The sequence below is a fragment of the Sander vitreus genome, chromosome 9 (genome assembly GCF_031162955.1).
Source record: "Sander vitreus isolate 19-12246 chromosome 9, sanVit1, whole genome shotgun sequence".
NCBI lineage: Eukaryota > Metazoa > Chordata > Actinopteri > Perciformes > Percidae > Sander > Sander vitreus.
Genome location: NC_135863.1, coordinates 2,580,420 through 2,605,944, shown reverse-complemented (window position 1 = coordinate 2,605,944; position 25,525 = coordinate 2,580,420). Strand labels below are relative to the sequence as shown.

General features: G+C 41.6%; 1 protein-coding gene across 2 annotated transcripts in view; it reads left to right on the top strand.

Moving 5' to 3' along the window:
- Positions 1-25,525, top strand: part of adcy1a (adenylate cyclase 1a) — a 53,389-nt gene that overhangs the window by 4,442 nt on the left and 23,422 nt on the right. For both annotated transcript variants that reach the window (XM_078258105.1, XM_078258108.1), the window contains exons 3-9: positions 4,674-4,792; positions 11,880-11,991; positions 16,571-16,698; positions 19,631-19,789; positions 21,180-21,321; positions 22,558-22,713; positions 24,549-24,743. In XM_078258105.1, the coding sequence (XP_078114231.1) occupies positions 4,674-4,792; positions 11,880-11,991; positions 16,571-16,698; positions 19,631-19,789; positions 21,180-21,321; positions 22,558-22,713; positions 24,549-24,743 (1,011 nt within the window). The remainder of the gene's footprint in view (positions 1-4,673; positions 4,793-11,879; positions 11,992-16,570; positions 16,699-19,630; positions 19,790-21,179; positions 21,322-22,557; positions 22,714-24,548; positions 24,744-25,525) is intronic.

Sequence of the window (25,525 nt, the reverse complement as noted above, 5' to 3'; positions counted from 1 at the left end):
AAATTGACTTCTCAGTTCAATAGTAATCTCAGAGTGCAGAGGAAAGATGCATTTTTTATTACGTGCTTCATGTAGTTCTACTGGAACATCGGGGCAGTTTCAGCAAATATGACAGAAAGTTAGTTTTATAAGTCTTACCTACTGCACCTTTAAAACCAATGGCAAAACCAGTATGTTGGTATGGCAACACATTGGTGCCGATTTAAAATGACATTAAGATTCAGGCGCATACTGTATGTTGTTTTCTAGAGATTTAAAAATGGAATCCCTCGCCCCCACGGAAATCGGTTAGAGTGGAGGAAACATTATAGACTGAAGATGGAAACAGACGAGTTGACAATTCTTTCCGAAATCAGGCACGAAAAAAAAAGTCTTAACTCAAGGTGCACTTACTGGCTTTTTCCAGAGCTTTAACCACATCTCACAGTCTTAGGTTTGAAACTTCAGTGATTTGTCGACTTTCTATCAGTGTTGTATAGTTACATACGGTTATCACACGATTTCAAGAAGAAGAGGACATTTCCACGACAACTCAGCAAACTCCATCTGCTGCTGAAGACCGTAAAATACGGCGGAAAGCCTCAGTAACACCGAGCAAGTGAACCTTGAATTAAGATATTTTCGTCAAACTGCTGTTACTCTCTACAAAAAAAAGAACTTCTATGATTTAAACATAGAACACGTTAAAATGAACATTTGAAGAGTTTGAACAACCACTGCCTTTTCAACTGAATTTCCACAAAACTGACTTTGACAATATACAGTTTATCAATATAAATCCATTTATCTAGTCTATAACTAGTAACATTGCGTCACCAGTCCATCACATAGTAAGTCATCATGCCACAGGATATCCTTTAAGAATATTGCACACATTCAGGGGCCCAGGTAGCTCAGTTTACTCCTCGACCGAGCGGCTGTGGGTTCAACTCCGACCTGCTGCATGTCGTTCCCTTTCATGTCTTCAGCTGTCCTGTCAAAATAAAGGCCTGAAACGCCCAAAAATAATCTTTGAAAAGAATATTGCACACATTCTTCACTTTTCACCTCCTTATTCTTATTTATAGTGTCAAATCATGACAGAAGTTATCTCAGGACAGCGAGAGTAGGTCTACACCACTCTATACACACTATAATATGCAGAGACCCAACAATTCCCCCCAAGAGCAAACATCTTTTCTTTGTTCTTTTTTAATGGATATCTTTTCTACTTTGGTTTACATTTTGTAGACGAATGTTACATGTTAAACTGTCTGTATTATTGCTGTCTTCGTGTGAAAAGAGTAAGCCTAACGAAGAAAAAAAAAGTCCTTCCTCCTGACTAAGCATTAATTTTCCTTTTTGTGCAAACGAGCTGGATTTCTTCCGTTTAGTGTTCATTTAAAAGATGAAAAAGTTTTTGCTGGGATTTCCCCTTTCTTGATAAACTGCAGGAATAATAATTTTTTAGCGAGAGAAAGTGAGCCAGTGGTTCATTAATAAACCACTAAGGGGAGAGCCATAGTCAAACAGAGCACAGAGTGAATTAAGCCTGGGACAAATCAGAGAAATGGGAATAATAACACGTTATGGGAGGTGGAATGGAAGAGATTAATAAAGCAGGTGCATAAATTATTAAATCATAAATTAAACACCTTCACACTATGCTTATCATGATTTGTACATACGCGTGTGTGTGTACGTGAAACACAAGCACCTATGGACAAACACACTTTCACTCACAGTAAGTGTGTCAGTATGTGTGACGGCTTTTTCTCAAGGCTGCTCTCTAGTGAAGCTTTTAATTCATAGGTGAGGAGCAGTTGTGTGAATGGATGTATAATGTGAAACGGTGTCGGAGAGAGACACAGGAGAGCCCCGGCTGATTTTATAACCTGCCTCTCAACAGCTATTCAGCTGAGCCGCCTGATGATTCATTGTGCATTCACAACCATTTGACATCCTGCGAGAGTTTCAGAGTACTTTATACTGTGATACACACACACATGCACGCACGCACGCACGCACGCACACACACACACACACACACACACACGGTGCTCTGTGTAGACATTACTTCAGGCTGATGCTGAAAGAATTAGCTGATTGACAACCGTGTCTAACTGCGTGTCAATCACTGCTCATACACACGCATTCATTCTCCCCTGTGGGGGGAGGGGCTTAGGTACCGTTTGGCCTCTAAAGGGGGGGGGAGGGACTGAGAAGTTGTCGATGTTCAAATTCTTTGGCTAAGTCCTGAATCTTCACTATCCTACCTACAGCATCTTTAAGTTGTGTATGTGGAGGAACGTGTGATTTTAATGCAGAAGGGCGGAGTTTGCATGCTGTCACAGGCCTGCAAGTAACGTTTACTTTTTATTAACCAAATGTTATAATTGCCATAACCATGATTTCCCCCTTATTTTAACTACACTATTTTGTTTTTTTTATATCGTTGTCAGAGGATTTGCTTCTATTCTCTGTTTTATATTACTGTAAATTGAATATCTTTGGGCGTTAGACTGTAGGTTCCATACAACAAGAAATCTGAAGACATCACGTTAGGATCTGGTAAATTGTGATGGGCATTAACATTATTGACATCAAATAATCAATCCAAAAACAACACCCTAAATCCAATTAACGATTTTGTCACCCAAAGTGGGGCACAAACTAATGATTAATGATTTAATGAATCTACCAAATAACTGTTTAGTCTATAAAATGTCCGATAAAAGTGCAATTGCTTATCACGTCAACATCGTTCTGAGAGTTAAATGTCTTCATTGTCCAACAGTCTGACAACTAAAGATATCCAGTTAAGGGCTGCAACTAAAGATAAATCTGCTCATTAATGCTTTTTGTGATTAACAATTTTTTAACATACAAAACATACAACTTGCAACATGAACACCCCCCCCCCCACACACACACACACACACACACACACACACACACACACACACACACACATACACATGCCCACCCCCCTTCGTCATCACCACCCACCCAGACAAAAATCAAGAAAAGATGACACATGAACCACAATATTCAAGACATTCAACAAAAAAGTAATAACATAGACAATAAGCCATAAACCAAATAAACATATGTATAAATGACAACACCATAAGCCCATCATACACGTCTCTCCCCAGCACAAAGCTTCTTAGGAGCCCTCCAGAAAGATCAGGTACTTTCCCACATTTTCTAGTACAGACATCCAACCTGGCAAACTGTTTATATGACATCTTTTTAAAAGCCGCCACATTAGCCATCTCACAAGCCCACTCCTGGATTGACGGCACCCCTTCATTCTTCTATCCTCTTAAAAGAATCTGTCTGGCTATCATTAAACTAGTCTGGACCCAGCTTCTTATGTACTTATACATATTCTTTTTAGGATTGGCCCATCTCCCAGAACAAATAATCTTGGGCTGAATAAGACATGAAGTGTGACTTGGCCGTCTTCTGTCTTACATTTCCAACAATTTGGTCTTTCATACCTAAAGTTTAAACAATCTGAAGGGAGTCCAATAGAAGCGATGCATAATCTTAAACTGAATCAGGTGCACCCTTACATCATGCAGATTCTGTCCTACTCCTCATCATCCAGTTTAATACTCAGATCCCTTTCCCATGTCTTTTTGAGGGCTGTCCAGGCTCCATCCTCCAGGTTCTGCATAAGCATAGAATAATACCCAGACCTTTTCCATATTTCAACAACTTATCTAAACATTCTGTTGCCTTTAGGGCTGAAGAACTGGATCTAAAAATCCCCACTAACAGATGGCCAAGTTGCAAATCTAAAAAATGTAGACCTAGGGATCCAAATTGCTGTACCACATCCTGAAAGGATTTCAATATGCCACCGAGATAAAGATCCCCCAGTGTGACAATTCCCGTTTCCAATGTGCTCATTATTTCTTGATAAATTATTTGGTCTATGAAATGTCAGAAAATAAAAAAATATTCCCATCACGATTTCCTAAATGACCGGCCAACAAACTGAGCAAAATTATAAACGCAACACTTTTGTTTATGCCCCCATTTTTCATGAGCTGAACTCCAAGACTCAAAAGGCCTATTTCTCTCAAATATTGTTCACAAATCTGTCTAAATCTGTGTTAGTCTCCTTTGCCGAGATAATCCATCCACCTCACAGGTGTGGCATATTAAGATGCTGATTAGACAGCAGGATTATTGCACAGGTGTTCCTTAGGCTGGACACAATAAAAGTCCACTCTAAAATGTGCAGTTTTACTGTATTGGGGGGGTCCGGGGATTGGTATACAAACCAGTCAGTATCTGGTGTTAGGGTTAGGGTTAGGGTTAATCCGTGAAGAGAACACCTCTCCAAAGTGCCAGACGCCATCGAATGTGAGCATTTGCCCACTGGGGGGAGAGAGAGAGAGCGAGAGAGAGAGAGAGAGATGAACCCTAACCCTAACGGCCTCAACAATTAATCAATTCTAGAAATTGTTGATTTATTGGACTACTGTCCTATTGATCGAGTAATTATTTCACTACTCTACTCAAAGGGGTCATATTCTGGATGTTTACACCAGAGCAAAGAACCAATAAGTTTATATTTGTCTGCTTACGCCTGCATGGATACAAACACATTCCTGTCCTCCCAGTTCAAAGTTCTCACGCTGCCTCCTCTCCCTCTGTTTTAACCCCTCCCTCCTCAGGAGCGTCTGCTAATGAGCCTACTGCCCAGGAATGTTGCCATGGAGATGAAGGAGGACTTTCTGAAGCCGCCTGAGCGGATCTTTCACAAGATCTACATCCAACGTCACGACAATGTCAGGTACGAGGGGGGTGTCATGGCAACCGCGGAGCGCAGAGGTGTGCGGAGGGGCGGGCGTGTTTTGATCCAGGTGTCACCTGCTCGACGTCAGGGTCAAGAATAAAGGGAGAGCAATTAAAGTTAGCCTTTAACGCAGATGCAATCAAAGTACGTAAAGGTTAGACAGAGAAAAGGGACGGAGCGCTGTTGCCACCCCCGATAGATCAGAAAATCTCATCTGCCATGTGTGCTGGTGTTGTTAGAGACTTTTGAATCCGATGAGAACAAATAATTCAGTGGCTGTAATATTATTTAACTTTTGTTTTATTAGAGGCTCTGTAGCAGCCAAAAAGAGGTATTGTCTTAACTTAAGGTCCACTTACTAGCTTTTTTTTCCCCGGAGCTTTCTATCAGTGGAATTATCTGAGATGCTGACTATATTTTCAAGGTTAAGAATGAACTTTAACACTCACCGAGAAATTGGTACGACGTCTGTATGACTATGAAGCAGACTGGTGAAATGTTTCCAGTTTCCTTTGTAGGATTTAGACGTCAGATAAGAGATCAAAAAGTTACATCACGTCCAAAGTTTTAGGAAATAATGAGTAGAAGCAGCTTTGTGATTTAACAGAACTAAAGGGATAGTTAGATTGATAGAAATCAACTATTAATCAACATATTCTGCAATTTTATGAAGTCATTTATTTAAAAAAAAAAAAAAAACAGCAAAACACATTTACAGGTTCTAGTTTTGCTGATTTATCACAGTTTAATATCATTGTAAGTTGAGTTTTTCCACTGTTGATCGCACCCAGGTGGGTGCTACACATTGGTGGTGGTAGAGAGTAGCCCCCCCCCAAAAAGCACTTTGAGTGTCTATGATAAAGTGCTATATAAATGTAATGAGTTATTATTATTAATAAAAAAACAACAATTTGAAGACATTCACTTTGGTTCTAAGAACTTGCAATCGTTTTAATATTCTATACAATAAACAACTATGATCACTTGATTTCTTGAAAAAACTTAATTATAGATGAATCAATATTGAAAACTGTTAATGTCCTGTTAATTCGATCGGCCTTTTCAGCAGCCACCTCTATTGCGCCTGTAATGAAGAAAATGTTGCAGAGCTTGAGAACCTGGCCTGACGTTGAGCCGATTTTACGGTGGCCGACGGGGGCAAACACACTGCAACTTAATGAAACACACGCAAATAGACAAAAACACAAGCAAATTAAGAAAACATCTTCATTAATTTGACAACACATGCGCAGCATTTAGCAAACGCGCTGCAAATACACACAACGCAACCAAATACACAAACGCGCTGCAAATACAGAAACTATGCAAAAAGAAAAGCACACAAACTCTGAAAACAGAAATGATGCAAAAAGAAAAGCACACAATCCCCGAAAACAAATGCAACAAAAAAAAAACGCTGCATCCAGATTACACAACGGAAGTTCTCCAGACCTCTAGGGGGAGCGCTAAGTGGAACAGCTGGATTTTTGACCCCACGGGGAGAGAGCACTCTGCCTTTTTATTACCACGAGTTTACAGACACGTCTCTGCTGATTGAGTATCACCTGTGACCTGAGCCAATAAACTAGAGACATACCCACCAAACAAGAGAAAAGATATCTCAAACATAGACTTAATATTTACAGGCTATGATCTCAAAGCAGTTGCACACCATTCTGAGATTGAACGTGCCCCGGCTGTCTCTCTCTCTCTCTCTCTCTCTCTCTCTCTCTCTCAGTGGGGTTGAAAATCAAGCTGTTGACAGGGTACAATGGTGGACTCAAATGCACGACTCAGGATAGATGACAAGGTAAATACAATTTATTGTTCAAGGAACAATAAGGCAGGGGTACAAAAAGCGGCAGGCAAAAATCGTCGTCAGGATACAGGCACACGGTCAAGGAAACACTGGGAAAAACAAACTAGGAAAACGCTGGAGAGTGAGACACACTAGGAGTAACAACAATCTGGCAGGGAACAAGAGCAGAACTGGACGTGACAGCTGTTCCACTTAGCTGCTCCCTCTAGAGGTCTGGAGAACTTCCGTTGTGTAATCTGGATGCAGCGTTTTTTTGTTGTTGTTGCATTTGTTTTCGGGGATTGTGTGCTTTTCTTTTTGCATCGTTTGTGTATTTGCAGCGCGTTTGCTAAATGCTGCGCATGTGTTGTCAAATTAATGAAGATGTTTTCTTAATTTGCTTGTGTTTTGTCTATTTGGGTGTGTTTCATTAAGTTGCAGTGTGTTTGCCCCTGTCGGCCACCGTACGATTTAGTTCCAGCGAGGCAGTGAAGAGAAATGGAGAGCTGTATCAGTGCTGCTGAGTGTGGGAGTGGAGGGCCAGTCTGTCTGTCTGTCTGTCTGTCTGACAAACAGAGCCGATTATTGGCCGTCGGACAGTCTGGCAAGGTCGGTGACTCGAGTCTGTTCGGTGTGTTCCGTGCCGTCGTCCGTCCGAGGAGCCGTCGGCCTTCATTTTGGCCGACCCGACATGTTCAGTTGGAGACAGGGCAGTCGGGACTCACCCGGAAATGGCGAGCGGATGAGCAGACTGACCTTTGTCAATCTGAAATGAAGACAGATTCAGCAACTGCACGGCCTATTTCTCGCTTAAAATGTTTTCAGAAACACGTTTCGGTGAACTATTTTACTACAATATGAGATTATATATGATATATAATATGATATTCTGAACAAGCCGCCACGACAGTCTGGCTGTGAATTTCCGGAGAAAAAAGACCCACATGACGCGTTCGTCCTATCAGCTGCCGGTTTTCATTTTCTGGGAAACAATCATAGATGTATTAAGCGAACACAGAGAAGCGCCGCCTGCTGCTATGGAAACGTATTTTGTTTCGCGCACGCGCAGAGCGTACGATCAAGTCGGTGTCGCCTCAGTGTGTTTTGAGGCATTTTTTTGGACCTCGGGGACCCGACTGATCAGTCCGACTGCCTTTTCTGCCGACGGTTGGCCGTCAGGTTGGTGTGTAAGCACCTTTAGAAGCTCTTCCCAAAAGTTTTTTTGTCAGTTTTTAAGTTTGTTTTTGTCGATGTTTTCTGCACTTTTGGACGTTTTTGTGTTTTTTTACCCCACGTTTTTGAAGCTTTTCCGACATTTTTTGTCACTTTTGTCAATGTTGTTTAATACAATTTTTTTTCCAAATGCTAATTTTATGAAAGTAGTGAACTGATCCATTATATGATTTATTTTACTTGTGAATAGCATCATATGGAACCATCCACGTTACTTTTTTTTGAAAATTTGGTTGAAAGAAACCCAAATTTCTGATATAGAAACCTTTTGAAAATGGGTCAGATTTGACAGGAGAGTTAACAATAAATGATTTGATTCATCTTGAATTGTTTTCGCCTTTCCCTTGGTTTAGCCCCGGGTTAATTTAAATGTTAGTGTCCTCTGCCCCTAGGGATGATGGAGACATAACAATTCCCGTCCGTCCTTCACCAACAAATCACCATCACGCTGCTGCACCCATGGGTTTTACCGGTGCGTGTGTGTTTTTGTAGCAGCTCCCTGGAGTTGGCTGGGAGCTACAAACACACACATGCACCCGCAAACACATGACGGTAAAAAAAAAACTCACCTCCATTTTCCCGAGCAGGGGCGTGACATTTCCCTGATCTGGCCCCCACTTTGATGTGGCCCCGAGTACGTTTGATCACACACCTATTCAGCTCCACCACCGCTCTGCTTGCCCTCTCCCACGCCTCCTTTCTTTCTCCCCCCTCTTCCCTCCTTCGCCTTCTCCTCCTCGCCCTCCCCACACCAGCACGACCAGCAGAATAGAGCCATTCAAAGACAAATCACACAACAGAGCTCTTCTGTCGAGCAGCAGTCGTGATCCCAGCTTTGCATACATCAGGCTCCTGAGCAACTATAGGGCAACTCAGTCACGATGCAGAGGAAGGGCCCTCTTCACGCTAGAGCTGGGTATCCCACCTCAGAACTTAGCAACCGAAATGTTTCCCGAACACGGAGTATCAAAAACTGTCACATACTGAAGGCTGGCATTAAATATATGGTCAGATCTCGTTTACTTTTTCTCTTATCAGAGTTCCCGATTAAAAGCAACATTTGGCCTATTTAAGACTAAAACATGCTGGTTTTCAGATTAGAGATGGTCTGATACCATTTTTCGCTTCCCGATACCAATACTTGAACTTACATATCGGCCAATACCGAGTATCGATCGGATACCAGTGTGATAGAAAATACATATGTTTATATATATATATATATATATATATATATATATATATATATATAAAATCAATTGTTTTGGTAGAAGTGATATTTCTACATGGCAAATAATTATTAGTAAGTGTTGTAGAGTCATAGAAAACCAACAGACCCAACAGTCATGACTTGCATGCTGCTCATTCTGTGTAATTGAATCTGTAATTGAAAGGGGCATGTTCAAAATAATAGCAGTGTTGTGTTCAATTAGTGAGGTGATTGATTCTGTGAAGAAACAGGTGTCAATTATGGCCGATATTTAAGGAAGGAAGGAAGCAAATGTTGTGCATGCTGGTTATAGTGCATTTCACACTGAAATACTCAGCAAAATGGGTCGTTCCAGACATTGCTCTGAGGAACAGTGGATTTTGATGAAAAAGTTGATTGGAGAGGGGAAAACATATAAATAAGTGCAGAAAATTATAGGCTGCTCATCCAAAATGATTTCAAATGCCTTGAAATGGCATCCAAAGCCTGAACGATGTGGGGAAAAAACGGTCAACTACCATTCGAATGGATCGAAGAATAGCCAAAGTGGCAAAGGCTCAAACAATGATCAGCTCCAGGAAAATCAAAGAAGACTTAAAGTTACCTGTGAGTACTGTTACGATCAGAAGAAGGCTATGTGAAGCAACGCTATCAGCTAGAGGCCCTCGCAAAGTCCCATTGCTGAAAAAAAGACATGTACTGAATAGGTTGATTTGCCAAAGGATACATTGACTGGCCAAAGGAGAAATGGTGCAACATTCTGTGGACTGATGAGAGCTAAATTGTTCTTTTTGGGTCTAGGGGCCGCAGACAGTTTGTCTGACGACCCCCATGCACTGAATTCAAGCCACAGTACACTGCGAAGACAGTAAAGCATGGTGGTGCAAAAATCATGTTATAGGGATGTTTCTCATACTGTGGTGTTGGGCCTATTTATCTCATACCAGGGATCATGGATCAGTTTCAATACATCAAAATACTTGAAGAGGTCATGTTGCCTTATGCTGAAGAGGAAATGCCTTTGAAATGGGTCTTTCAACAAGACCATGACCCAAAACACACCAGTAAGTGAGCAAAGATTGATGTTACGGAGTGGCCAGCCCAATCCCCAGACCTCAATCCCATAGAAAACTTGTGGGGTGGGGTGGGGATCAAAAATGTTGTTTCTGAGGCAAAACCCAATAATGCAGAGGAATTGTGGAATGTAGTTCAATCGTCCTGGGCTGGAATACCTGTTCACAGGTGCCAGAAGTTGGTCGACTCCGTGCAGCACAGATGTGAAGCAGTTGTCAGAAATAATGGTTATGCAACTAAACATTAGTGCAGTGATTCAAAGTAAAGCAAACCCTTGAGACATTTTTCAGTTTATACAGTAAATGTTCGAGTTTGTAAAGAAAAATGCAAATACTGCTATTTTTTTTAACAGCCTAATATTCCTTTTTCTTCACTTTCTGTAAAGGTATAACACAAACTTGATCAACTTTGGTCATGTTTTGATTTGGAATTGAATGTGCAGTGTTCCCAATGCATTGATATTATGGAAATAAAAGCTATTCTAAGGATTTAGAGCATTATTCACTTTTTTAAACACACTGCTATTATTCTGAACACAACTGTATATATATATATATATATATATATATATATAGCTTTATACTACTATCCCTGTATGGATGTGATATGATTGCTATCATTATTGTATAGCCTGTCTCAGGTTAAACTCTTTGTGAAACATTAACAAACAAAAAATGCTGTGGAACTTTCTTTTATTACCCAGTTTTACAGTCAGTCACAAGGGAAAAAGAACATAAATAAACTACGTTAAAGTAGATTTACGGATGCACGGATAGCTCAGTTGGTAGAGCGGGCGCCCATATATAGAGGTATACTCCTCGACGCAAGATTTACTTCAGGGCTAAATTACGTGGTATCGGATCGGTTCATAAACTCCAGTACATTTCGATGCCGATACCAGCATTTTAAGCAGTGTCAGAGGCTCTTCTGATACTGGTATCAGTAACGGAACATCTCTAGTTCGGACAAGCTGTCCAACAAAACTGTTTAACAAGAGTGAACAAGAGAATTTGCTGTTTGTTCGAATACCTAAAATCAGCAACACATGCACCCGGCTGCGATATGTGGATAATATCTGTGGAAAAAATCTCTTAGGAAATGTATCTCGTAAAATAGTTCAGCCTTAAGTTAGTTTGTTATTATTATATGTGAAAATCATTTTTGCAAGCAGTTGTCCTGCTGATAGGAGCTTCAGATCAGAAAATGCGCAAATGTGTTGGACAAGGAACTTGCAAACAAGGTATTTTATTGTTTTTCTAGGGAACTACTCAACGTAAGACATCATAAAAAGTATCATTTTGGTATCAGTACCAACAGAAATCATATCTAGCTCTATACAGTACACACAGCTCTAGCTCTGATGCCTTAAGTCAATAAGATCCATAACGCCTTGTTTTGTTGCCATCTGGCCTCTGAGCAAAATGAATAAGGGGCTAAGTAGCTTTCAACACCTCCTTCATCCCCACTGCAGTAGGCAGTTTAGCTCCATTATCAATTTAGTGCTTGGCCTAAAAGATGCTGTCACTTATCAGGGATTGGATTATGGTCGACCTTTGATCGCCATTAGCCAATTTCTCTGCTGCAGTGTGATCTGTGGGTATTAAGTGTCAGAACCAGCAGTCAACATGCCCTGTCTGTTTCTGTCTTGGGAACTGCTGAGTGTTTCCTTCCTGGAGAACATGAGGAAATCAGCTGTCGGGACAAGTTGAGCTCTTCACATCAGATTATAATTCATCTCTCTCTCTCTCTCTCTCTCTCTCCTCTGACAGCATCCTGTTTGCAGACATTGTGGGTTTCACCAGCTTGGCTTCTCAGTGTACTGCTCAGGAACTGGTCAAACTCCTCAACGAACTCTTTGGGAAGTTTGATGAGCTGGCTACAGTAAGTTCTTTTTTTTAACCATATACAGGTGGTGATCTTATGACAAATCTAATGCAGTATTCTTAAGGCGCTTTCACATCTATAGTCCGGTAGACTCGGTGCAATTTGGGGCTGAAAATTGCAACATTGTTGGATTGTTCATTTGGTTTGTTTAGCTTTCACACTGCACTTTGTCAAACACATCAAACATTGTAAAGAAATATTACGCGGTCTAAACAGTCGCTGGTCTATTGGACAGAATATCCGAGTGAAAGTCGCCGACACTTATGGTCTCAGAAGTAATGGAGCAACACTAAAATGTATAACGTCTTGGGTTTTTCTGGTTTTGCTTTGGTGTTTCTGATATTTTAGAAGAAGGCGAACAATGTCAGCAGCTGACAGACAGAGAGTGAAGGTGAGGGCAGCCCTGATGAGAGAAAGAGGACGATGTGTTGTCAAATTAGGTTATGGATTTGAAGGTTTTCATCCCCTTATATAAATCCGTAAATTTTACGCAAGGTTGAAATTGCAGGCTAGTAAATGCAGTGAAAGCAAACAGAGACCCCTATGTTTAAGCGGACCAGAGTTCGAATGAGCTTTTACACCACCCCAAACAACCGGACTAGCCGACATAACGCTCCACGGTTCGGTTAAAACAGACCAAACAACCCAGGTGTGAAAGCAACCTTAAGATGTTAATTGAACTTTTTGGACACTCGGGTGCAGCAGAACAAGCTGTAAACACACTTAACATTGACATATTACCACGGTATAAAGTTTATATGATGAAATTGCCTATTTATGCTTCCAGCAGACAGTGACATTAATATTTATTAAGAGTAATGTTTGGGTCCACCTGATGAATGTAAGTCCAATATTTATCCTCCTTTTAGCTCTGTCTCTACCAACTCCTGAGGGAAATATTTGGCTCTTTAGCTGTAAATGCTCTTCTAAATGTTCACCATATAGTGCCAGGCAGGAAGCATATTATGCTGCTAGAAACAAGGATGTCGACAGCGCTAAGACTAAACCAAAACGGTAAAGTTGCATACCGTTAAACCAGAACAGTGAGCTGAAGGGAACTGCAGGGTTGAGCAAGCAACCTTTTCACATTACACACTCATTACATCTATTATTTATATTAAAACATTGATTATAGCAGCTTTAAATGTGGGTATTGAAGAATTATGACTAGGATATGTAATAAAACAAAAGTTCTCAGTTTCTCATGTTTCTATATGACCTAAAACATGTCTTTGGGATTATGGCAATTTCTTGTTAGTTTCTTACTTTGTCTTAGATTTTTCTCATTTCTTGTTTTTAATTCCATGTTTTCTTTTTATATACATTTAATAAGCACTGTTGGAGGGAGCCTGAGATCTAAGCTTGTCATTGCCAACAATTGTTTCTCTGTAATTTTTGTGACGATAAATACCTTGAAACGTATCAGCTGATACTGAGATTTACGATGTATATGATCGGTCGAATCTCGAACGAGTTCAGTGTACAAGACGGTGCAACTTACAAAGAAGAGTAGGCAAATTCAACTGATAGATTCTGTTATGAAATCATGCCACTGAGCCATCACAGTAAAGGAGGCAGGCTGGCTGCAAGTGACTCTAAACAGTTGGTCAGCCTGTTATTTCTCTGCAACACAAAAAGCCTCCAAAAAAATGAAATGTATTATTTATTATGCCAAACCATATATTGATCCACTAGTGAAAGTTAAGCTGGAGAGGCTGAATGACACGAAGGAGGAGGAGGAGGAGGAGGAGGAGGAGGAGGAGGAGGAAGAGATGAAGGTCAAGAAGGAAAGGGAACTGGAAGAGAGGAAGAGATGAGTGAACCGATTTTTAGACAGAAGGGAGATAAAGGCTGAGGAGGTGGAGTGTTTCTGTGTGTGTGTGTTTGTGTGTGTGTGTGTGTGTGTGTGTGTGTGTGTGTGTGTGTGTGTGTGTGTGTGTGTGTGTGTGTGTGTGTGTGTGTGTGTGTGTGTGTGTGTGTGTGTGTGTGTGTGTGTGTGTGTATGTGTCTATTTGGACTACTGCACTTGATAAAGACAAAGAAAGAGAGTGTGTGTATGGTAGCACACACATTGTACACACTGTGTCAGTAAACCTGTGTAGCGTTGTTCTCCGGGAAACATAAGGTGAGTGATAGGTTATCTGCGGCCAGACCACTATCATATCAATACTGCATGAGAGAACGAACACACACACACACACACACACACACACACACACACACACACACACACACACACACACACACACACACACAGTGAATAACTGACAAGGGGCAGCTGCAAAATATAGTAGCTATTCGACAAAATCTTCATAACTGAAGATCCACAGCAATACACCTGCCATGACATAGTTGCGTCCCCGAGCAATGCTAGAGTATGCGTGTCATTTGCTAACAGCTCACTCTTTGGGACCAGGCTATTTCCAAGGAAAAAGCGTTCATTCCGACATCGCTAATGCTTGACATGTTTGAATTTGCTACAATTGTAGGACAGACAGAGACCCCTTTTAATTAATAGTTATATTCTATAATTATTTGAATTATTTTCTTCTGTTGTGATCATCAAATAGATGAAGTCCACCTTGCCCATGATGTCGATTACACCACATTCACACTCAGCGTGCCACTTGCCTGATCTCTTCTTCTACCAGGCCAAGACATCTCTTCAGACAGTTTACTCTCTCTCTCTCTCTCTCACACACACACACACACACACACACACACACACACGCACACACAAGTCACATGATCAGCAGGATTATCCCTCTTTAGTTCATTCCGCATCTCATCAGTCATGCCTCTACGCGTGGTGAGAGAGACAGAAGGGGGGGGAGAAAGACAAAGATACAAGGTGATATGTGGCTTGCTATCAGCACTCAGAAAGCCATTATATGGAAATCTTGTGATGAGGATATATATTGTGTGTGTGTGTGTGTGTGTGTGTGTGTGTGTGTGTGTGTGTGTGTGTGTGTGTGTGTGTGTGTGTGTGTGTGTGTGTGGCAACTGCACCCTAATTGAGATTTATAGCCTGTTGTGTTAGAGAGGGAGCCGGCTCTGTCACAACTACTGAGCCTGCCTGACTGCTGTATGCTGCACAACACATTTTTATTCCTCGGAGGCTCGACCTAAACATAACCAGAACAGATGAACACTTAACCCTTAACCCTCACCTAACCGTGATTACATTTATCAAGGCAAACTGGGCGACATTGATTTTGCCCACAATTAGACGAACTATGCCCAATCAGCTGGTTTCCAAATCCCAAATTTCTCTCCAAAAAGCACATAGATATGTTTCTCCTGAGACATGGCGTGCAGTCAGCTGATAATTTCTCTCTCTCACACACATACACACACATTTCTCTTCCTAGCGCTGGGATAATCATCCACGTTCTGAATTCTCATATCCTCCCACGCCAGAATCTTTCTGCTCCCGTGAGCAGAAAACCAGAGCACCCTGTCTCCTGTCTTCTCATCTCCGCCTCTCTCCCTGCAGTTGTCATGAATCCTCAGTATTTATGTGTGTGTGCATGTGTGTGTGTTTGTTTGTCACTCAGAGGCTGCCTGCAGGCTTAGCTTTGTAGGGTCTACCCTTACAATTTCCTGATGACTGTGAGTGAAACAGCGCCAAACGCAAACCCTGTGCGCGTAACTAAGCCTGTACAGTATGTCTGCAAGTAACCACGCTGCTGTCTGTGCTTTTCTGCAGGTGTGTTTGTGTCTGCGTGTTCACGTGTTGTAAAGGTGTGTTTCGGTCTTTGTGTCATCGTGTTTGTGTCATCGTTGCGGAGTTTGGGCACAATGTGCACTGTGACAAATAGTTGATCTGTCTGGGAATGTGTGGGCGGGATTCTACTTCAAGAGCACGTCGGAGCAATTAGAGTTTGCCTGAACTGCAAACACACACATGGTTGCACAAGCACATACATCTGAATTTACATTAACAGAGATGCAGCTGAAGCATCCGTGCAGTTTCTGTACAGTCAGATCTCATGTAACACTCATTTACCAGGAGTAAAAGTACAGTTTTTCTTGATTTTAAGTGTCTTAGATATATAAATGGTCTACAGCATGACTTCGAACTTTAGCTTCTTTCCCAAGAGTCAGTATTTGTAGTCTTCTAGTTTAGCTTTTCATCAGCAGAAGAATAGGTTTAAAAATAGCAATGGTCCTCTCATAATTAGTAATGTGTGGTGAAACATTAGAAGCTTGTGAAATCTGTGATCCAGATCCAGAGAATTGGAACTATCTATGATTAGGACTATTATGTCGGATAGTGGCGCTTTGAGGCTTTGCTCAGGCACAGCGATGCTTTTAGCTAAATGCTAATGTCATAATGCTAACATGCTTATGTCAAGCATGTATAATGTTTTACCATTTCAGGGCAATCCATCCAATAGTTTTTGAGATATTTCAATCACGACCAAAGTGATCGATTGACCGACCGACTGCGGCTGACACTCTTTTTTCACTTATTGTCATCATAACCACTGGAAACACATTTAACTAGTATTAATAACATCGTGGACTACAGAAGGTTGTTTCAGATAATCTGTCTCTTTGTGTCCATCTGTAGGAGAATCACTGCAGGCGGATAAAAATCCTGGGGGACTGTTACTACTGTGTGTCAGGACTGACCCAACCCAAGGCAGACCACGCCCACTGCTGTGTGGAGATGGGACTGGACATGATTGACACGATCGCGTAAGTGACACACACACGCACGCATGCACGGGCACGCCGGACACACACAGCATAAAATCAAATTTAAAATGAATTTGCTCTTATTATAATACATTTAGTTTTTTGTTGCATCCTGTGTTTGAGTGTATTTTGGATTTTTAAGAGAGATTTAGATCAGGTTAAACCTGAAGTGAGCATAGGAGGCGTTCCGCAGCAAGAGGTACTGTGTTATGTTTGGACACAACAAAGCAATGTTGGAAACATCCATGGAAGTCTTAATATTGACAGATAGATTATGCAAACTGAGACAAATTCAATATGCAACAATTTTGCAATCACAAAGACACATACATAACCCCGACCAGCATATATGCACACACACACGCACGCACGCACGCACGCACGCACGCACGCACGCACGCACGCACGCACGCACACACACACACACACACACACACACACACACACACACACACACACACACACTTTACCTCAATTCCTTGTGGGAGCCCTCGCCTCGCCATGTTCTGCTCTGTCTGAGTGGATGGATGCTGCTGCAGGAGTCCTTTATCTCAGAAGACAGGTGCAGCCATACACACTCATTCCTCTGTGTGTGTGTGTGTGTGTGTGTGTGTTTTCTTTTCCGCAACCCTGTAAACATACACACAAACATGTCTGAAGTGGCTGACCTTTCACTGGTGACGAGGAGAGCTTTGTGTAGTGATTTACTGCTACATCTCCTGCACCGCAGCACGTGGAAGTGATGGCGGTCTACACACGTACCTGCACATGAACGCAACGTATACACACTCAAAGTGTGGTTATAACTTTGAGGGTGCATTATAGATCTATATATCTTTACATTGGATCTGAACGAAGTTGCAATGTTTCTTCCTAATAAATGTCAGCGAGCCAGCAGATCTGCAACCTGGACTAAAATAATTTTTGTTTGGATTATAAAGGAGAGCTTTACTCCCACAGTTCAAAGAGGAAGAAAAGAAAACCAGAAACTACTTAGAGAGTGCATATCTCCAGCTAGGCATTAAAACAAAGTTTTAGCATACTAATAGACAACTTATTGGATAACAGTGTCAGCATTTCTAAACTCAAGTACGGTAAGTTAGGTAGTTTCTAAGAAAAAAGCAACAATAATAAGAGTCTACCGCAGTGGTTCATTGTCCAGGTCCCTTACCGCCCCCCCAGCAAATAAGATCTAGCCTAATTGCCGTGAATATTAATGATAAGGCCCTATTATTGTTATGATGATTATTATTGTTGTTGTTATTAGGCCTATTATTGTTAAAAAAATCATATCATTTAATGAAAAATGTTTGATGGCTATGTTCATAGACTTACGAAAGATAAAAGATGTTAATGTTTAATGAAGACTTTAAAGTTCACGACAAGAGCGATTTATAACGCTGTAGAACGGAGTTCATTTAAGATGATGCTCTGACGAAGCTCAAAGACGAGAAGAGTTACGATACACCGTCTCGTCCAGTCGCAGTGCCGTAAACTGGCAGGTTTTAATGTTGCAGACCGCTGTTTTTCCCAAGCAGTTTAAAGGTTAACCTCGTATTGTTGTGAATCGTTGGTGTGAACTCGCCTTAAAACAAATGCCCTCCAGGTGCACCTCAACGCCCCCCTTTCCAAAATATTTGCTTCCAGCACCCCCTGTCATCCTCTGAACGGCCCCTGGGGGGGGCTGTACCACCCCCATTGAAAACCACTGGTCTGCCGCCATGCTAGCCGCCGCATGGATCTGTTCGTAGGCACAGCGGTGTTTTGCGATAAATGCTGACATCAGCATGCTACCATGCTCACAAGTTGACGCTGTAAAAACAAAACAAAGTATGGGATACAGTGACATTTTAATCTGACGATGTTGCGAAATGAAAGGTCAGGGGATCACACGTCAGACAGATTCATCTCTCTGGGGGACTCTGAACCATGAATGTCTGTACAAACGCTCATGGAAATCCATTTAATAGTTCTTGAGATATTTCATTCTGGACCAAAGTGGTGGACCAGTCAAGAAACAGGCCGACGTTGCCATACCTGGAGCCTCACATTTTTGGATGCACACATCAGCACCCTTCAAGTGCTCATATTATGCTTTTTGGCTTTTCCCCTTTCCTTTATTGTGTTATATATCTTTTTGTGCATGTTATAGGTTTACAAAGTGAAAAAGCCCAAAGTCCCCCCCAAAGGGACTTACCATCTCCAACAGAAAACACTGTTCACAAACTGCTCCAAACAGCTCTGTTGTAGTCCAGCCTTCACTTCAGTGACAAACATGCGTCATTTTGCGTCACTTTGTAACACACTCGCCTAGCTGCTAGTGTGGCACGCACTCAAACCAAGCTAGTTAGAATGGAGGCCTGAAGAGTTCAGACAGTTGTATCGCCATGTCCAGGAGACAGTGCAGAATTAAAACGTTACGTATGAAAAACTAATTTGTTAACATTTAAATAACTTACCACTCTGAAACGTCTTGCTCCCGTCTAGGTTGCGAAGCTTGTCGGGTTGTTCTGCCTGTGTTTCAGGATCAGACTCGGGTTCCAACATGTATGGCTGAGCCATAGCCATGGTTACCGGCTGAAGAGGGTTTGTTTTGGATCATACTAGCTTGCTTGTCAGGGCCCGCTCTACTCTGCTTCTGACTCGACTAAAACACAGCGCTCAACACACAGGGTGAAAAGATGAGCTGCAACAATGTGCAGTACAACAAGAATATGGTGTTTTTTGAAAATGAAACCATGTAAACCTATTCAGGTCCCGAAAATGAGCATAATATGAGGTCTTTAAATAAATACTCCTTGCCTTTTTTGAGATCCTACAAACTAGAAGGATACAAGAATGAATCCCAACCTCCTCGGTGGAGGTTACATTTTCTTGGTTTTGTTTCAACAGTTTTAGAGATTAATCTTCTACCCCCCTCAACCCCCTGCAGGTCGGTGGTGGAGGCGACGGAGGTGGATTTGAACATGCGTGTTGGTCTGCACACAGGACGGGTGCTGTGTGGCGTGCTGGGCCTTAGGAAGTGGCAGTATGATGTCTGGTCAAACGATGTCACACTGGCAAACATGATGGAGGCCGGAGGGCTGCCTGGGTCAGTGCTGACTCTTACACTCACTAGAACTGGACACACACACACACACACAAACAATAATATACAGCCCTATGATGTGTGCATCCAATCACAGTACTAACTAACTAACAAATGGGGAAAATGGGTTCTTTCTGCATATGTACGACAGGAACACAATGTTTTTTTCAGACATGTCAAATGTTCCCCATAAATGATTAGCCTGACATCATTTTATCACTTTATTATATACTCATAAAAACAAACAAAAAGGCCTACAGTATATAACAAATCCACGGAAAAGACAAAAGCCAAAAATAAATGTAGCCACCTGACAGGTATTGTCTGTTTAGCTTCAGCCAGAAATGTTTTTCAAAAACTACAGAAGCACAAAAGCTGCCTCAGTCAGTTAGTTTGTTTGTGTTATTGTGTGATTTGGAATTCACCAAGTCACACAACAACATAAACTAACCAATCGAGGCAGCAGTAGACCAGCAACTCCCGTGTTCTGCGAGGTCAATTTACTGGTTTTGTCAAAGGAGTCTGGTGGCTTTGAAGAGAGCAGAGATAGATAGAGCGGCTTCAGTTCCCCGTCGTAAAGGGCTGTTTGATGGCAAGGTAAAGCGGTGAAAATATTCTAAATATAGCGTACACTTAAACTGCTTTTTATTTTTTAAGACGGTCCTATTTTTAGGTGTCTAAAATGCTTTTAGCTGCTGCCTTCCGTGTCAGTACTCCTGCCTGCTTTTCCAAGCAGAGTGCCGACTGCCACCTACTGTAGGTATTCTACTGTATATCGCTGCGGTGTAGGAAGGTGTAACTGTAGGTAACACACTGACCATGGATTAGTATCTCATACAACACCACTTATAAAAGCTCCAAACTATCCCTTTAGTACGCTATATGAGGCTTTGGCTACACAGGCAGTACGTTAGTAGGATTAATTAATTGCTGCTTTTGGTCTTTTAATGCAGTTTGTTAATAATTAATCTTATCTCGTAGTCGGTCTTAAAAAGTTATTGGGATTTAATTATTTCTTTGATGCAGTATCATGATTTCTTTTTTTTTTAGGACAGCAGCTAAAAATTCAAGGCAGACCACTCGTTTTAAATTAATATTTCATTCAGGGAAAACTCATGTACAGTAACAAGCTGATTTGCATTTAAAAAGCTATGAAATGAGGTCACCTCATTGGCTTATTTTGGACTTGTTTCAAGTAATACGATTGTGGGACTCGTTACCAGATTAAATGAGTCGTTAGGATGAAAATTTCTTTTCTGTGAAGAATTTTGAGCAAGCCGAGAGGCTATTAGGTCCGATGAAAATAACGAGGGGCTAATGATTTGAGACCTCCACGTCAGACTTTTTTTTGTCACTAACTGCCTTGCGCCCTCTGCTCTGTTTGTTCTCTCAGCAAGGTGCACATCACCAGGACCACCCTGGAGTGTTTGAATGGAGACTACGAGGTGGAGCCGGGCTTCGGGCACGAGAGACATGCCTTCCTTCAGAAACATCACATAGAGACATTTTTCATCGTGCCATCACACAGACGCAAAGTATGCCACAATCATTTCTTTCTTTCTTTTTTGCATTTCCTCTCTCTTACTCCAGAGGTGACACATCTATCAATGTTGTAATGGTTAATTCTCTGATGCAGAGAGGGAGGCAGGCTGTGCTGGCATACACGTGGCTAGTATCACTCTCTCACTTACTGTAGATGTGCACCAGAGCCGAGTGAAAGTTTGTGTGTGTGTCTACTACTAGCATTTTAAATCCGCAGCTACAGTATTTGTAAGACACACACACACACACACACACACACACACACACACACACACATCCAGGTTTTCTAACGTTGCACTTTCACAGTTTACTGGAAAAATTCCAAAAATGCATTAAAAAATTGAGCTCTCTTCATCCTTTTCCTCCCATCCTTGACTGGATGTAATGCAAGTTTTTTTCTCAGGTTTATTATGAAGGAAACTGCATTTTGGTTTCCAGAATAACAAACTGGAAGATTGCAGGTAAAAATGGTTGGAAATGATGACTTTTAAAGTTGAATTCGGTGAAAATCAATACAGCGTGGTGACATGACATTTGAAACTAACTTTCGTTGTTTTATTCATCATTTAGCACCATAAAAGGAGCAATATTTCAACACTTGTTAAACTCCTTAGTTTATAAAGTACCTCTAAAACTAATTACTGAATGCATTACTGAATCAGCTCCAGCTATAGTTTGAAGTTATACTAACCTAGCATGTTACCATGTTAAATATAGGCCTACACATGTTAACATGCCTAACAATACATGATGCCAAACACCATTCTTGATGGTAAGAAAAGTGTTGCACACTCCAGCTCAATATGCATTTCTCTATTTCATTAGATGACGTTTCGGCCCTAAGGCCTTTTTTCAAAATCAATAATCAAAGTCAGACACATGCACTGATGTTGTGTATCGCCGCTGTCGGGCAGAAACCTCTTATCTCAATATTTCGTCAGCTTAATTCATTTTTCATAAATCAATGCCACCCTTTACGTCTTTAACAAGTATTTTAACAATGACGAGGCAATTTTGTCTGACTTCGTCTAAGGTAAATTGCTCAATAAAATGTTTTCAAATTAGCCCTTTTCATTTCATTTCATTTCATTTTCAACGATTTGTAAGTATGTAAGGAGGTAATATATTATATTATCAAAATCAAACCTTAGGGTTTTCTGTACCTCTCAGTAGCCTCAAGATCTTTCTTTCTTGCCTGTTCATCTCATCATCTTCGTCCTCTTTTCCAGATCTTTCCCGGTCTTATTCTGTCAGACATCAAACCAGCCAAGAGGATGAAGTTCAAGACGGTGTGCTACCTGCTGGTGCAGCTGATGCACTGTAGGAAGATGTTCAAGGCCGAGATCCCCTTCTCCAACGTCATGAGCTGCGACGACGACGACAAGGTATTCTACAGGCAGACTCTGTATCTCACAGAATATCATTACTTTGTTCATAGTTGCATACATGTGTGTACCACTACTGTACATAATATTTATGTATGTATGTCTGGGTTATGTAGTGAGAGAAATCCTTTTAATGGGTTTGTACGTCCATTTGTGATCAAATGGATTCCTAATCTACCACACACACACACACACACACACACAGCTGGATTTCTTGATTTTGCAGCATCATACTGTAAGTCCTACAGTATTCCTGCATTACAACTACGTGTTGAAAAGTAAACCAGTGGAAAAGATATAATGAGCAACTTTTTTTTGGGTGGGGGGGGGGTATTTCTGCCTTTATTGGACAGGAAAGCAGAGTGATATGAAAGGGGAGAGAGAGGGGGAAGACATGCAGGAAAACCATCACAGGTTGGATTTGAACCCTGGACCTTCTGCATTGAGGAATAAACCTCTGCACATGTGCACCTGCTCTACCAATTGAGCTAAACGGCCAAATAATGAGCAACTTTTGATGAAAACTCACTGCTCTACACTTGCTGAATTTGTGCGTACATAATATTTGCATGTGAATATGAGCATTAATTTGATCGTGTTCGTGTGTTTCTCTTTATCTTTGTGAGTATATTTGCTTTAAAGCAGCAGTGATTCAGTGACAGCGGCCGGTTGGTGCTTGGCGATTGGTGTCGTGGCATCCCAGGGTCTGCCTGTCAGAAATAGCCTGCTAGCCGTAATCTGCCCAACTGTGTGAACTGGGCCGGTCATTATGCATTATGACAGCTGGTCACCCACAGCCTGGTATCATCTCGTCTAATAGCATTAGCCACATTGTTACATGATTATTCAAGTAGCCAAAATCCTAGCATTATGTCACAGTGAAACTTAATGGATTTATGACACTTCAAAGTATTTGGGCAAAAGAATATTTAATCATGTGATGGATGATAAATTATTATCATCAGTACTGATTTATTATCATTCAGTACTGCCACTTCCTAGTGAATGTGGCTACTCATCATGGTGTGGTTGTTGAAAGTGGCGGCCAAAATAAACCAGTTTCTATATGAGGCAAAACTGCAGCTATGCAGTGTAGGAAATGTGAAAAATATTTTGTGGGGGGGGGGTAACTTTCATCCACACTGTCAAAAAAATTGGGGCATGTACAAACTTTTGCAGGCACTTTTAAAAAGTAGTAATTTGTGCATATATTTGCTGTTTCTAAGTCAATTCAATTGTATTTATTGTGTCAAATCATAGAAAGTTATCTCAGGACACTTTACAGATAGACCAAACTAGACCACACTCTATAATTTACAGAGACCCAGCAATTCACCCCTAGAACAAGCATTTGCTGTGACAGTGGCGAGGAAAACCTTCCTTTTAACAGACAGAAACCTAGGACAGAACCTGGCTCTTGGTGGGCGGCCTTCTGCCTCGACCAGTTGTGTGGAGGGGGGGAGAGAGAGAGAGAGAGAGAGAGAGAGAAAAATGAGCCCAGATTAAAATGCATACAGTAATCGCATACAAAGCATACTATTGCTTTTATCAGTGAATTTATATGCAACAGCGCTTTTCAAACTTTATATTTTCCTACCCAACTAGTGGTAATTTCATCAAACTATTTTATTTTTGTGTGTAACAAGCATTGCAGCCCCACAGGGGCAGGCCAGCATGGGTGCAGACTTTTCATCTTGTTCCCATCTTGATGTTTGTAAAGTTATAATAAAATCACAAAGTGCATTGGTATGCCCCTCCACACCAGTCCACTCTAACACATGAAACAGGCCTCTGCAGAGACTGATTGATTGTGTTGTCTTCTCGGTGTTTGGCAGCGGAGAGCCCTGCGGACTGCGTCGGAGAAGCTGAGGAGTCGAACGTCCTTTTCCACCACCACCGTGCAGCACTCGCCAGGAACACGAGTCAACCGCTACATCGGGCGGCTCATCGAAGCACGGCAGACCGAGTCCGACACAACAGACCTCAACTACGTCACCCTGTTCTACACGAGCAGAGACAGGGAACGCCGGGTGAGGACACACACACACACACACACACACACACACACACACACACACACACTGAACATCTGCAGAGAAGCCAGCAACGTGGATTTATATTTACAAAATGTAACAAATATCTTCTTTCCTCACCACACATAAGGTAACATGCGTCGTGACTGCAGCCCGCCTCCCCCTTCTCTCACATACATTCCCTACACAGTCTCTAATTCTTTCTCCCCGTTTCTCCCTATCTCCCACGCCTGTTGTCTATGATGTGTGTGTGTGTGTGTGTGTGTGTGTGTGTGTGTGTGTGTGTGTGTGTGTGTGTGTGTGTGTGTGTGTGAGGAATCCACCCACCCTCTCAGGAGGGGGGGCAGATAATGATTTCGGAACGTCTGAGCGGCACACGTGATATCTTTCTCCTGTGTGTGCGTGGGTAGAGACATAAAGGAGACACAGAACAGGGATGGGTGTGTGTGTGTGTGTAATCTAGACATTCAAACTGGTAGCAGAAGAATCATAACCCTATACCCAGTAAAAAATAATTGTTAACAGATTTTAGACATCTCATCCTTCAGGAAAATGCCACTAGCAGAAACAAATTGAGACTCAAATGAGTGTTTATTTACTCCCACGCAACTACAGTAGGAAGATTTCTTTAAAAGGCTGCTGGTAGGGGTCAGGACACATCGTGGTCCCAGAAGTATAGATCTTACCGCACATCAGATTTCTAGAGCTCTCTTTTTGTGGACCAAAGATCAGATGATTGTTTCATATCCAGCTGAATAATCTAGATTAATTCCATGTTG